General features: G+C 38.9%; 1 protein-coding gene across 1 annotated transcript in view; it reads left to right on the forward strand.

The window, feature by feature from the left end:
- Positions 1-15,293, forward strand: part of CTTNBP2 (cortactin binding protein 2) — a 154,264-nt gene that overhangs the window by 4,739 nt on the left and 134,232 nt on the right. Inside the window, exon 2 of the mRNA XM_004269849.3 lies at positions 7,168-7,275. Coding sequence (XP_004269897.1) covers positions 7,168-7,275 — 108 coding nt within the window. The remainder of the gene's footprint in view (positions 1-7,167; positions 7,276-15,293) is intronic.

Consider the following 15,293-nt stretch of genomic DNA (forward strand, 5'->3'; position numbering starts at 1 on the left):
CAGTTTCTCTCCCTTCTGCCCCTGCATAGTTTACCACCTAAGCACTGTCTGATTATTGCTTTAGAAGGAGGCTTTATTTGAATGCACTTGATTGTATTCTTCTCTGTTGGAGCTCCTTTGCAGGACTAATATAACAGGGAAAAGGAAACTTGTCTTTGATGATTAGGTAAAGAAATGGAGAACAGTTACAAAAGAGATGATGATAATGATGACATTGAAAGCAGAGGATTTTAAAAATTTTACTTTAATTTCTTAAAATAACTTGCACAAAATATTGAGATCATATTATTAATGCTGTGCACAGTGTGGTGCCATCCATGTAGAAATCCTGGTTTAAGAGAAAAAAATTGTCTTGGAATAAATTGTTAGTAAATAACCAAATAGGTTGAACATGGATGTAAAATGTTATTATAGTAAGTGCAGTAGAGCCCACATTGTTACGTGGAATGGACACTTCTTTGCAAATGATTTGGTTTTGACATTTTTATATTTCATTGAAAAGGCAACAAGGTAATGCCAAAGGCCTGAGTTCTTCTACAGAAGGGCCTTGTAAAATGTAAGAAGATCATTTAGTCACTCATGTCTCAGCTCTTCGCTTGAAAATCAGCGTGCTGACCTTTGCCACCTGCAGATAATTGAAGTGATAGTCTTCAATGCATTCTAAGCTCCTTAAAGGACAATTACTGGATCTGGGTGCCAGCTCACACGTGAAAATGATCCATGTCCCACATAGGGGTGGTGTTAACATTGAAAAACTGAGTTACGATGGAAATAGACATTTGCTTTATCTGAGATGTGGTCCTTTTTTTCCTCCAAAGTAAAAATGGAGGCTGAGAGGAGATCTAAAAGGAGGAAAAGGGAGGTAGCTGCACTTAATTACCAGAGGCTACTGCCCCTAACTGAGCCACGTTTGTGCTTTTCATTCCCATTTTCTCGAACTTGAAATTAATTACATCTATTACCAGGTTTCCTTCCTGACGGTCTGTTTACTTGTTGGTTTTACTTCCTTCTAATGCACTGAGTTGCTTGTCTTGCATGACAGACTCCGGGTGGGGGTGGCATGGTTGATTTGAGGTGCATGGCCATGGAGAGTTGATCCCAAGTTCTCAGCATGTGGCTTTAAAGGCACACGCCAAGTTGCCCTACTTTAGGTTACTGTAAATGTTTTTTTGAAAAATGAATGAAAATGATTGATCAGTTACTTAGTTGCCCCCAGAGTGGGCCATAATATTGTACCTAAGTAAGACTAGTATATCCGTTTACACATCATTTACATGGTTTGTGTTGTTATACTGAGTGAAAGAGGCATTTTCACACCAAAAGCAGGAGGCATATATGTTAGGTAAAATCATGTAAAGATGTAATACTCTTGCTGTCCTGACACTTCTAGTAGAGGTGAGAAAGTAGAGTAAATATGGATAAGTAAAGTTTAATATAGTGAGGAAATACACAAGGCAGGGCATGATTAATTGTAAATCAACGAATAGAACCGACTCTAAGACTGAACTGAGAAAATGAGAGATTTATGTGTCTGGAAAGACATAAGGAAGTGGGATTCGAGCTGTGTCCTGAAGAAAATGGGATTCAGACGAATTAGAGGAGAAAGAAGGATTAGGAAGAACGAAATTAGAGGTATGCAGCCCTGGGCAGAAAAACTCTTACCTCCCCGTAGAGAGAAGTCAGGAGGAATAATCTCAAAGGAAGACATAACTGCAGAAATAGTTTGAAATAGTTTTAGACCATGGAAACACGTACTTTTCATCGTGAAAATCCTCATAACTGGCCAAATTCACATTTTAAAAATAATGTAAGGGTTCTTTTTAATTTTTTCATGTTAATGATAGTGTTCACATTTTGCTTTTTCTCCTTAATCTCAAGACGAGTTTCATTGCTTTTCCCTTCCTTACAGCCTTTTTTATTCATTCCCAAAGCATAAATCTTGCTTACACAGGAAGTTCTGAATGCATTATTAATTATTAGTACCCACTATTAAACTGGGAGGAAAATACATTTCTGTTACTTCTGAGTAAAGAGGCAAACTCAATTTTCTTCAAATATTTCTCAAAGGCTTCAATGAATGACCTAAATTTCCTCAGTCCAGTAATCCAGTTACTCTGATGGTATGTGAAATCAGGACATTTGGTGTCTGGAAGAGATTTTAAAGATCACTTAGTACAACATTCTCTTTTTACCACTGAGAAACCGGAGGTCCAAAGAGATGAAATAAGGTTCTTTCAGTCCATCTGCTTTCTCAGGTACCCCTCCTCCCTCCCTTGTAAATTCATTGATCAAATGTAGGCACAACCCACTAGATTTGAAACTGGAGGAGATGCTCTTGGTGTCTGTGAGAGAAGCCAGAGAACATGTTTGGCTTTGTGTCTGGTCACTAGATTTTCACCATAGCTGATGTGTTTGGGCAAAGATCTGAGGGACACTTCTGCCACTGTGACTCATAATAACTCCTGAAGGCTTTTATGGTACCCATCAATGTGCTCACCCCATTAATTCCTAAAGGATACAGGTAAGGGTCTTCTGGTGCTTTTTGGCTGTGACTGTCGAATTCCCTACATAAACCAAGTATTTTAGATTTGTTTCTTTCAGGAAGAGTGGGAGGAGAGTGATAGTGGAGGAAACTTGGTATTGGCCTATGTTCAGTTGGCAAGTTAAGATGACAGTTCAGCCAGGTTCTATTTTGTCATCTTCCTCCCTTTCCCTCCCTCTCTCCGAGCCTATAGGAGACTATCCAGAAGAATGCCATCCCACACCTGCTCCGCATAATTCAGAGCTGTTGCAGACTGCTGTGTTGAACAGGAAGAGTTTGAGGTTGTGTCTCCTCTTTCATGTATATATGCCCCAAAGAAGTCTTTCTATCTGATGGCCAGACTCTGGATTAGTTTAAGCTGCCTGTGCCAGATTTTTAAAAATAGGTGTTAAGAAGTGCTTTTCCTAGAGTACTTTTCCTGGCAGACATCAAACGTGACAGGCAGGGGAGTGGCCTGCGGAGCTGAAATCTACCAGTTTCTTTTTTTTCCCTTTACTTTCTGAGTGCCTTGCCATCACTAAAAAATGAGATTTGGATTTTTCTCTGTTAATTAGGAAAAGCTGTTGCAGTAGTAATAAAGCTTAGTCTCTGAACATGTCTGCTTTGTTTTTTTGGGGGGTGGGGAGGCATGGGTATCATGTTGGCTTAGGTGCCTTTATGGAGATCCTAATTTTTTATGTGAGTGTGGCATTTAGATCTATCCGGTCTTGTCTCTTCTTTTGAAAATTCGGTTATCAAGTTAGTCTTTTAAAATATTACATGATTTATCATCAAAAAATGAGAGGATGAGAGGAAACTTTTGTAGGTGATGGATTTGTTTGTGGCATAGATTGTGGTGAAGCTTTCCCGGGTATATATACTTATCTTCAAACTCATCAAATTGTATACATTAAAAATGTACAGCATTTTTATGTCAATTTTACCTTGAAGTGGGTTAAAAATTACACAAGTTAGAATAATTATTTTGCTCTTAAACCAAGAAACTTTAATAATGGCTTTTTCTATATCTAAGTACTTTTGCACTATAAGTGCATCAGGTCAGATAAATGACGCTTAATATGAAACAATAATAGTTTTTTTAATGGGATTTTTGCTTCTGAGCTTCTTTATTTTTCTAAAACTACCAAAATGTTTTGAATTTATTTGTAAAATACTGAGAGTCCTAAGACCTGTAACATAATTCATGTACTTTCTTTTATCCAGTTTTGCCGGAATAGGGAATGAAAACATCAAGTATTGGAGAATGACCCTTTGAAAATATTCTTATAATATTTTTATGATTGAAGGCCGGCATTAGAAGTGTCTTTAGTGAGGAAGTGGGGGTGAGACGTAGGGGAGAGAGAAGCAGGCAGACAGATGCACTTAATGTTTAAAATAATACATCACTTAATATATTTTGATGGGAGACAGATTTTTTTTAACATTCTCTGTAGCATAGTTTATGGTTTAGCAAGAATCCTTGTAACAGTGTTTCTTTAATGAATTTTCCTTTTTATTGACGGTGATGTATTAAAAAATAGACGTGTTGGTTGCCGGTCACATGTTGTGATGTTGATGATGATGGAACCAGGGCAAGCTCTCCTGACTCTAACGTGAATCAGAATCTTGGCAATGTCTTTCATAATTTATTAGCTTTTAAAATGGAGTGCTTTGCTTGGGAAGCTTCAGGGAAACAAGGACAATAAAATGTACAATTAATTAAAATCTTTAGAACCACCAGCAGTAGCATTAATAAAATGTTACCATCTAATGCACATAGAATTGCATCTAACTCTCCCATCTCAGTGGGGAAAAACCAGGATAAAAGAGTCTTTCATCATAGTCAATAAACTGAGTTTATTGGACTTGGGCTGATAGATTTTCAAAGAAATAGGCTCATAGCCAATAGCCCTCCTCCCTACATAAAACATCTGGGTGCTCTCAGCTTTAATAATAACAGTCACCTGCCTTTATTTAGTACTTCATTGACATGTTCTTTTTTTTTAATCGAAGTATAGTTGATTTACAGTGTTATGTTAATTTCTGCTATACAGCAAAGTGATTCAGTTATACATACATATGTATGTACATACATACATACATATATATACACATTCTTTTGTTATATTCTTTTCCATTATGTTTTTTCATAAGATACTGAATATAGTTCTCTGAGCTATACATATACAGTAGGACCTTGTTGTTTATTCATCCTATATATAATAGCTCACATCTGCTAATCCCAAAATCCCACTCCATCCCTCCCCCAACCCCCTTGCGCTTGGCAACCTCAAGTGTGTTCTCTGTGTCCGTGAGTCTGTTTCTGTTTCGTAGATAGGTTCATTTGTGTCATATTTTGGATTCCACGTATAAGTGATATCATATTGTCTTTCTCTTTCTGACTTACTTCACTTAATATGATGATCTCTAGTTGCATCCATATTGCTGCAAATGGCATTATTTCATTCTTTTTTATGGCTGAGTAGCATTCCATTGTATATATGTACCACATCTTTATCCATTCATCTGTCGGTGGACATTTAGGTTGTTTCCATGTCTTGGCTGTTGTGAATAGTGCTGCTGTGAACATGGGGGTGTATGTCATTGATAAGTTCTTGTTTAATCCTCACAAGAACTTTGTGGGATAGATGTTGGGATTTCTTTTATATAGATGAGAAAACAGACTCAGATAAGTTACAGAATGCTTCTCCAAGTATCGTCTTTGGACCAGAACCACCAACAGCAGCGGGAGCACACAGAAAGGCAAATTCACAGCCCCACCTCAGAATCAAACTTCAAGGAGGGAGCCCAGCAATCTGTGTTAACAGATTGTTAATCTCCAGGTGATTCTTATGCCTGAATTTGAAAAGAACTGGGTTATAAGACTTACGTGAAATAAGTATGAATGGGAGCAGAATTTAAGCCCTAGTATATTGGACTTTACTATTCACAGAACATCCATAAGTTAACCTTCCAAACAAGGGTCTCCCAGAACTATCCATCCTGTAGGCTTGCTATAGGTTTTTTTCTTTTTTTCCATCCTTAGCCCCTGCCTTTACAAATAACTGCTCTGTTGAATGTATGTACGAAAAGAAACAGTTTTAAGAGGAAGATCCTTTGAAAATCTTTCTTCAGAGAGCCAGCTAGCTCTGGTCTCTTTCCCTTTTATACCATCATCTTCTTCCAGAAGGTTCTTTGGAAACTGAGAAGTGACCAGTTCTGGCCATACCTGTTTGGAAGTCCCTGGAATCGTTTATAGGCTTTGCTATGTTTACTTCTGTGTCATCACAGTGATAGTACAGTGTCAGATACATAGGTGCTAAACTAGTTCTCATTGGATCATTGATAGAATAGCACTGTTTTCATCTCTAGAATGTTGGCACTGTGCTGACAAAGTGTGCAGACAAATCCCAGTACTTGGTTGCAGTTTTGCCATTTCCTGGTTGTGTGAACTGCGTGCATTATCCGACTCCTGAGCTGTGGTTTCCTCATCCGAAAAATAGAGGGGATGATACCTATTTTATAGGTTAGATTTGGTTCTTTGAGAGTTCTTTGGAAACCACTGGGTGCTAGGCAGATGCGAAGGCATGTTCGGAAACGTCCTGAAGACTGGCTTCTGAGGTCGGGTGTCCTGAGACGTTTGGGGATGAACGTGTGCTCCCCTCCCTCTGATGGCGACTGGGTTTGTCAAATGAGTCTCCACGGAAGGGAGAAGTGGACTGTGTGCTGTAGAGGAAGCTGGGGCTGTGGACTCACCCAGGCCCGGCTGTGAGCACGCTAACCCGTCATCTCTCAGCTTCATCTATAAGATGGCTATCAGGAGACCTGCTTGTAAAAGTTGTTGTGAGGAAAGAGGGCAGAGTTGGAGACAAGAGAGTTGGGAACCAGACTCGCCTGACCACAGGCCCAGATGACTGCATGTGGGTGGCAGTCCAGGCCTCTTACAAGCACACTACATGTGCGTGTGTGTGTTTGGTCGCGGGTAGCACAGAGCATGCTTCTTCTAAAGGGGCAGCTGCTACTTGGCTCTGCGGATTATTACCCTGTGGGAATGTGAATCTGGGGTTACCCGGTCATCTGAGTTTTGAGGGGAAGCCAGCGATCTGGATCTTTGGGTGACATCTTTAGATTTTCTTAGCACTGACTGAATAAAACAAAACACTTTGTGGCCCAAGTAACACACATCTGTGGGCCAGATTTGGCTGTAGGCTGCTAGCTGGTGGCCTCTGCTGCAGTGTTCTATAAACATGACCTGTTATTATTGGAAGTCTTGGAATTTATAATAACCTCACAGGAGCCTTTATGTTGGGGCCCTTCGAGCAATACGTTCGTGCTCTCTTTGCTACCTTTGCAACTTCTCCCCAACACACACTGGGCCTGTTTTGATACAAACTCCAGGGACTTTAAATTTGTATTGCACAGTATAATTTAAAGAGATCCTGAAGCTGGGTGGGGAGGCAGGCTAGGAAAATAGATCTCAGTGGAGAGATTTGGGATATTGGCACTGTGGTTTTTACCTCTCCTAGAAGGTCAGACCGTGGATTGCTGCCAGACGGGGCCCCTCGGGTTTGCTGAGCCACTGGGATAAAAATGGTCCATTGCATACCTTTAGGAAGTTTTTTCATTTTTTAAAATTTGTGTTACAGAAAAAAGACTTCGATGTGGACAACCTCAGTAAATCAGAGCTTCGGATGCTCCTCAGCGTGATGGAAGGGGAGCTGGAGGCCAGAGACCTCGTCATCGAGGCCCTGCGGGTAAGAACCTTCTAGGGCCGAGTCCCATTTCTATATCATTTTCTTTTCTCAAATGGCCAGTGGCAAAGCTGCTGCTTCTTAATTTTTGAGTCATATAGATTTAAAATGTTACATCAGGTTAAAATGTGCCCTTTACCCCAGATACCAACCCATAACCTTGATAAGCCCAAACACACACTGAGGTCAGATGGTCATTGAAAGGAGGGGGAATGATTCTAAACCGTTTAATTTGAGGAACTTGAGAATTAAGCTGTATTGCTTCTGAAATCCTTTTATGTTTCCCATATGTATTTGGTTAAAGACACAAGTTCTCAGAAAATTGGTAGCTTGGTATCCTAAACATATGTGAGGCCAGTGAGGAAAAACTAAGAGAATCATTTATAAAAGAAATTGCTGAAAATAGAGGTTTTTTTCCTTCATGTATAAATTATGATTTCTTATTTTCAGAGACTCTTGAGTTAAAAACTAAATGTTTATATGTACATAATGTATCTTCGAATAGTTTTATTACTTTTTTCATCTGATCTTACAGTAATTTTTAACTTTCCATAATTTGCAAAGAATTATCTTCCAGTATATTAGAATACCTCAGTAAAGTTTTGTTTCCTTAAAAATTATGTTAGAAAATTCTACATCAAGAAAGTTTAGGGCTTCCCTGGTGGCGCAGTGGTCGAGAGTCCGCCTGCCGATGCAGGGGACACGGGTTTGTGCCCCGGTCCGGGAAGATCCCACATGCCGCGGAGCGGCTGGGCCCGTGGGCCATGGCTGCTGAGCCTGCGCGTCTGGAGCCTGTGCTCCGCAACGGGAGAGGCCACAACAGTGAGAGGCCTGCATACCGCAAAAAAAAAAAAGAAAGCTTAACTGGTCACTCCCAAGATTGCGCTTGTTTTGCTATGTGAGCCAAACTTAAGGTTTTATTTTCCTCTTTTATATTTAATACTTTGTATGTAATCAGGTGTTTCCTGACTCTTGGTCATTTGACCGAGAGGGATATATTTATTACACAGGAAGTATGGATTTATTTTTTTCACCAGGGAATATTTCCTCAAACTTTGTCTTAGGGAGTTTATTTTAACAAGTGAAACTCTGTGGAATGTATCAATAAAAACAAGGTTGCCCCTGTGGGTGCTAATATGGTGGGGAAAGAGAGAACGGTGGACGGTCAGACATAATGGAGATGGTGGACACGCTGAGAATCCAGTGGGGCAAGGGGCAACAGTTCCTGAAATAATGAGTTAAGTACATTTTCATAACCTGGAAATTGGTATAGTGGGGATAATAATTATTCTTCAATCTGATGACAGAGAATGATGGGCTCAGAAAAAGTGGAGTGTGATTATACCAGCTCCATGCCAGTGATGAATTGAGGGTGTTGCTTTTTGAACGATAAGAATTGCTAAGTAGACTTGTGCACAGTTTGATAGTGAGAGGTATTCTTCCTGTTTCACTTTTGGGACATTTGCACTGTTTGCCAGTGTATATTTTCTTGAATGAACTTTGGGGGAGACAGGCTAAGGCAGAGCATCACTCAGATCTGTGACCCTCAGCCCAAGGAGAGAACAAGGCAGCAGTCACCTGTGAGGCCAGTAGTGTAGCTTCCTGAGAGCAGAGATGTGAGGGCTTCAGTTCTCCCTTAGGTATTTCTCTGTCCCTCTCTATTCACCTGTAAAAGGCATCAGCACGTGGCATTTCCCTCTGCTCACACAAATGTTGGAGCATTTAGCAGAGTCTGTGTTTTTATGCATCACCTTAGCAACCACATGTATTTTTCATTTTTACTTAATTGCGATACTTTCAAACTTGAGCAGAGGTAAAGGCTTGCTAATGATCAGGGCTTGCCAAACTGAAAGTTTTCCTAGAATCAAAGCATGTTGGAGCTGCAAGGAGCCTTAGGTGATATTCTGGTTCAGGATTTGCATATCTATCAGACCTAGTTTTTCATTTTCATAAAATACTTTGTATTACCCTTTTACTATGCTGAAATGAAATGTATGGAAAATTGCATATGTAAGTAGGCTATGTTAATAATAACGAATACATTGCCCTAAATGTGATAAAAAGTAACAGGAGAGTAATTTATAATAAAATATTAGGTGTTTCAACATATAACTGCTCAGGCATGACTAGTGGAAGACATGATAAAATAGATGGCTGTTCCCACCTATTCCCATAACATTGACATGAGTGCAGTCGTTGCAAAAGAATCCTGATCCACACATGCCATGTCATTGACTGGGTACAGGGAGCAGATTTACTATTGGTGAGGTGATTTTTCTGAAATGGTGAATGACACTTGGTAAAGTTCCCAACAAAAGCAGACATTTACATGACAGTTGAATGGCTGAAAAATTTAGTGTTCATTAAAACTGAATTAAAACAACTTGTTTATGTGTGGAAAGAAGTTACTCTTTAGGCTCAGATAGTCATACTGAAGGTTCTAATGAAAGGAATGAGCAGAGGGACATTTGAAAATTCTGGGGACTTGGGACAGTTCCTGAATGTGTAGCAAACCCCTAGCCCTGCTCCCTAAGTGCCAATCACTGTGAAAACTAATTGTTCTTGCTTATTTCCAAGACATCTAGGGTACTGCCCCTGTGGAGGACCACTGGCTGATACCAGTCTCTTTTATTTATAGACTGAAATCAAACAAACAATAAGGAAGTCCAAAGAGATTGAGACTTCTCAGGTTGAAAATGTGACATGCCAGAACTTGGCATGTTTGGAGATTCTTAAAGCCTTTTGTCCCTTTTTAACATTGAGAATTGTGATTGATTTGTTTAGATCATTGCATTTTTAGGAGTAGGTAATAATGTCGTTTTCATATACCTGTTGTAGCTGTGGTAGACTCACTGTGTTGATTTACTGATTGACTATTCCCTTGGGGGCATTAGTTGGAACTGGTGAAACTAGTGAAATATTTACTTGGGTCCAGATGTGTCCTTTAGTTACCTTTTCCTTTAACAGTAGAATATAATTTAGTGACTGGCTAGTGCCCCAGAAAGAAATTGGGAAGGAGAGAGAATGTGAAACTTTTATTTTTATTTCATATTATAAGATAAACTTATTCCTAAATTAAAAGTCAAAATCTAAATTAGTAAACAGTATTCAGTTGGGAGAAATACATTTTGTTTCAAGAAAAAGTCAAAAGTACTTTCTCAGTATAGTAAAGATTTTTGAATTTAATATGTAAATTGTGATTTTTTTTGAGATACAAGATGCCTAATTTGTGCCCTGAATTTTATTAAAATTTAGAAATGATTTCTGTTGTGAGGCATTCAAATTCTTCAGAATTTTAGAAACTTTAAAAAGGTATTTCAGACCAAGCTATTTTACTTTTTTAATCGTGTTATCCTGATACTCTTGATTGTCAGGTTACCATGAAAAGTTGCATAGATCATTGAATTAATGGCCATAGACTTGTCAGGACAATCCATAAATATGATTTTGGGGGAAGGGTGTCAGGAAATTACAATATATATTTTGGTACTTTTACTGTTTTCAGATGTTTAAGGTAAAAATATTTCTCAGTAAGTTTATGACTCTATAACAGATACAATATTCTAGACATTAATTTTTATTGGGGGGAAGTTATATTTTAAAAAGAGCAATATTAATGGAAAATCTGAATTGCATAAAGCTGCTTAAATGTAATATGTTTTAATTTCATCGCATAAGAAATATTTTGTTTCTCAATGATTTCCCTCTCATTCACATGAAGTAGGAATAAATTGTTGAATGAATATATTCTATATCAAATAAAATCTAGAAAATACTTTGGAGTTTAATAAAGAACGTGTGCAACAAGAAGCAGCTATATTTTCTGAAAACCAAGATAGACACAGAGGCTTCTGAATCAAACTTAATTGAATGTTCAAGATATGAATATACAACTTAATCCAGAAATCATTATTTCAATGCTCAGTGTTTAGTTTGTGGAATCCTCTGGCCCTCACTCCCTTTTCCCTCTTGCTACTAGTATTTTTACCAGCATCTTACTCAAAGGGGAGACAAAGGCAGAAGATGAAAATGCTGTAATTATAAAATTTTAAGAGTTAAAATTGTTTTAGCCTCCATTTTTACAGGGTCTAGCCCGCTATCATTAGCATGAGTTTATGTAAATATTATATCATTGAAACAATGAATTCCTTGGGCAGGTAGCTCCAGATTTGCCTTCTTTTTCCATTTGGATTAGATAAATGAGAATTAACACTATTAACAGACATGGCAGTTCTTCATCCTAACCAGTAGTCACTATAGAGTGACCGTATAATCCAGATTTTCAAGTCTTATTCGCACTGAAACTTTAAGAAGTTAGCCAGTTTAACATTTCCTCAGATAGACAGCATTTGTAGCCCTTGTATCATAGGGGATATCAGATTTTAGAACTGACTTGTGCAAGCAGCTGCAACAAAGAGACCCAAAGTATAATAGATTAAATAAGTAGCTCATTTCTCACATACCATTCTGGAGATGATTGATCTCTGCTGGAGGGGCAGCTCTGTGCCAAGTGGTCTTCAGCTACCCAGGTGGCTTATTGCTCTCCTTTAGGGAATTAGCGTCTTCTGTACGGTTGAAACCTGGTCAGTGCCACCTCCACATCCCAACCTACGGTGAAGGGTGGGGGCAAGGGAGGAAATGAAGAAGCAACTTCCTGTAAGCAGCGCACACATGTGCATTGGTGAGAACTTTTGTGGACGCACCTAGCTGCATAGGAAACAGGGAAATGTCACCCACTGGCTGGCTACATGCTAGTGCTGTGGAGGAAGGGAGGAGCTTAGAGGACCCCTCACAACCTAATACAGCCCATTATCTTGGTGTAATGTTACCGTATACAGTGTCCTGGGATATGGCACAAGAAGATCCTTCTTTCTCCTTCCCTCAGTAGATATTTGTTAAGTGCCTACTTTGTACCAGGCACAGAAAGTTTGAACTGAATGTCACTGGAGCTTTATTACAATGCCAAGATTGTTCCCATTTAGAAAATTCTTGTATCTTGACTTTATATATTTAAAATTAATTGTTCTGAGTAGTGTCATTTGGGCCTAAGTTATACTTTCTCAGGCGGTGACTCAGTATATATTTTGCCTAGAATATCTTCCTTTTTGAAAACCTGACCTTTCCATTGGGTTCAAAACTAACTCAATTAAAAAAAATTTTTTAACGGTTTTGTTTTAAAGCAGGTTTTTTCCGCCCTCAGCATGATTGACACTTGGGGCCAGGTGTTTGTTGCTGCTGTTGTTGCAGGGAGGGGGCTATCTTCTGCACTGCAGGACGCTTTGTAGCCTCCCTGGCCTCTGTGTGCTCACTAGATGCCAGCAGCACCTCCCTAGTTGTGACAGCCAAAAAGGTCTCCAGATCACCCCCATTTGGGAAACACTGCTGTAAAGGAATACTGGTTAAGGAAATGCCACTTTCAAAACTATATTTGCTGAAATAAATATAAGAACTTTAATGATTCAAATATATTTTATGATACAGTGATTTTCCTGTGAAATATTTTTTCTCAAAGCTAAAAATTAATCTGAAAATGCCATTTTAACAAATTTCATGACTCTTTCAAAACATGCCACATATTTAAAATTGCATTATAGCTTCTTAGGCAGAACTTAAATGTTTTATTTTTAAAATTCAAAAACCTTTATGGCTGTATGTCTCAGTGCTGGAAACTTTACATAGAACAAAGTCAATCTTTTTAAATAAAATGAAAGCATTAAATAGAATAATGTTTCCACTCATTTTGAAAGCAGCTGCAAGTATACTACAGAGTATTGTGAGGGTTTTCCTCATATGACTTGTCTGCTAAATAATGATAAAAGAATAACATTCTGGTTTCAGCTAAGTAAAACACGCAGCCTTTTGTATTTCAAAATTCTCCTATGATTGCAGGCAATTGACTGACCAAAACGTACCCTTTTTTGTGCTGTTTATTTTAATTAACGAATGAATTTGCTGAGCAGAGCTGAATTCGTGAAACATAAATTGTTTTCTTCCCCGTCTGCTGAGATAACGCCTTTGTTCTGCGTCTAGAAAAAGGAAGAGAGTTGACCAGACGTTGTGTTTTTTCTGCAAGCGAATGAGTTTTTCATAATATACAATAGCTGATGATTTTTAAATAGCATTGTATTTGGTCTAGTAGGGCAAACAGGAAATATCAATTTTGATTTTTTCGGAGAGACTTTATTTTCCCTGTTGAACATTTTCTATTAGTGAAGGAAAAAAATAGAAGAATATCAGGCTGCTTTCTTTTTAATATTAGGGGTAGGGGATGAAGAGGTACAAACTATTAGGTATAAAATAAGCTACAAGGATATATTGTACAACACAACAGGGGATATAGTCAATATTTTGTAATAACTATAAATGGAGTATAACCTTTAAAAACTGAATCACTGGGCTTCCCTGGTGGCGCAGTGGTTGAGAGTCCGCCTGCCGATGTAGGGGACACGGGTTCGTGCCCCAGTCCGGGAGGATCCCAGATGCCGCGGAGCAGCTGGACCCGTGAGCCATGGCCACTGAGCCTGCGCGTCCGGAGCCTGTGCTCCGCAACGGGAGAGGCCACAACAGTGAGAGGCCCGCGTACCGCAAAAAAAAAAAAAAAAAAAACTGAATCACTGTATCGTACTTATAGAATATTGTACGGCAACGGCACTTCAATAAAAAAATATATAAATGGAATCATGGTAAAAAAAAAAGGTAATGATGCCATGAAAGCAAAGCGTTTATCACTACCATTTAATACGCAACTGATGTCACTCAAGTAACATTTTCTTCCTGATTATTAATAAATCAGTAGGATATCTGTGAGAACAAACTAAAGATGAAGGTTTCCCAGCTCAGTGATGTACCATTTGATCCACACTGGGTGCAGGATAGGTTCAGGGTTACAAATGGTATGAAACCAGGAATGTACTTTTGTACACTTCGAAGATTATCATAATTTGTGGGACTGTCAGTTCAATTAACCGTTACTTTAGAATTAGTTCCCTGTGATCTGAAAATAAAGGGTGTTCCTTTGAGGCATTCTGATAATATTTCAGCCATCTCATCTTAACCCTCAGTGGCTAAGCTACAAGTCATGGGTTCTTGTGGGAATTTCCTTTGCCACATATATGACTAATTCTATCTTGATTATAAGAAGAAACAAGGGTCTAAAGCAGTACCCAAAGTTCTACCCTCCTTCTCTTTGGTTGTGGTTACTTTGGGAAGAAAAGAGGTTTCAGGTTCTGCTTTTCAGTTTTCTGAGTCAAAATATAAATAGTTGTTGAACAAATAAGAAAGGAAAGGCTATATCCCATATTTCAAATGTAGTTGGACAGGGTGGGGAAAGGTGAGGGGATCCAGCATCCATTTCTTCAGCAGATGTTTATTGTCTTCAGACATGTCCTGGGCTTCGAGGGTCGTGACCGAGGGATATGCTTTCTTTCTCATGGATCTTAGAGTCTAGTGGGAGAGATTGACATTAAACCAATAAACACAATATCTAAGGACAAATTATGATTATGAAAGAAAAGGAAAGAATGTTACGAGATTCAGGGTAGCTTACATTGGGTCAGAAAAGACTTCCCTGTGGAAGTGACGCTCCCTGAGACTTGAAGGAGGGATATCCTGAGCCCAGTTGGAAGAAGGGTGTTCAGGCAAAGGGAGCGGCACATTCAAAGGCCCTTGGAGAGGAAGGAGCTTGATACTTGATAGGAACTTCAGGAAACCAGACAGCAAGCAAGAGTGGCACAAGATCAGATACAGATGGTGGCTGGGGCCAGACCATGCTGGAGGGCGAAGGCTGTGGAAAGGCTGGATTTCATCCTACATCAGGTGGTCAGCTGTTTATGTGTTTAAGCTGGAGAATCCCAGTGATTTGATGTGCTGTTAAAGTCATCTTTTAAGAAAATGCAAAATTATAGTGTATTCTATTTTTTGTATCAGAAGTTTAATTTATTAAGTGTAAATATTTTTAGCTTATCACCACTTCCAAAGGAAAAATTACAAAGAACACCCTAGCTGTTGGGCAGACAAAAGTT

This window comes from Orcinus orca, chromosome 9 (assembly GCF_937001465.1).
Source record: "Orcinus orca chromosome 9, mOrcOrc1.1, whole genome shotgun sequence".
NCBI classification, from domain to species: domain Eukaryota; kingdom Metazoa; phylum Chordata; class Mammalia; order Artiodactyla; family Delphinidae; genus Orcinus; species Orcinus orca.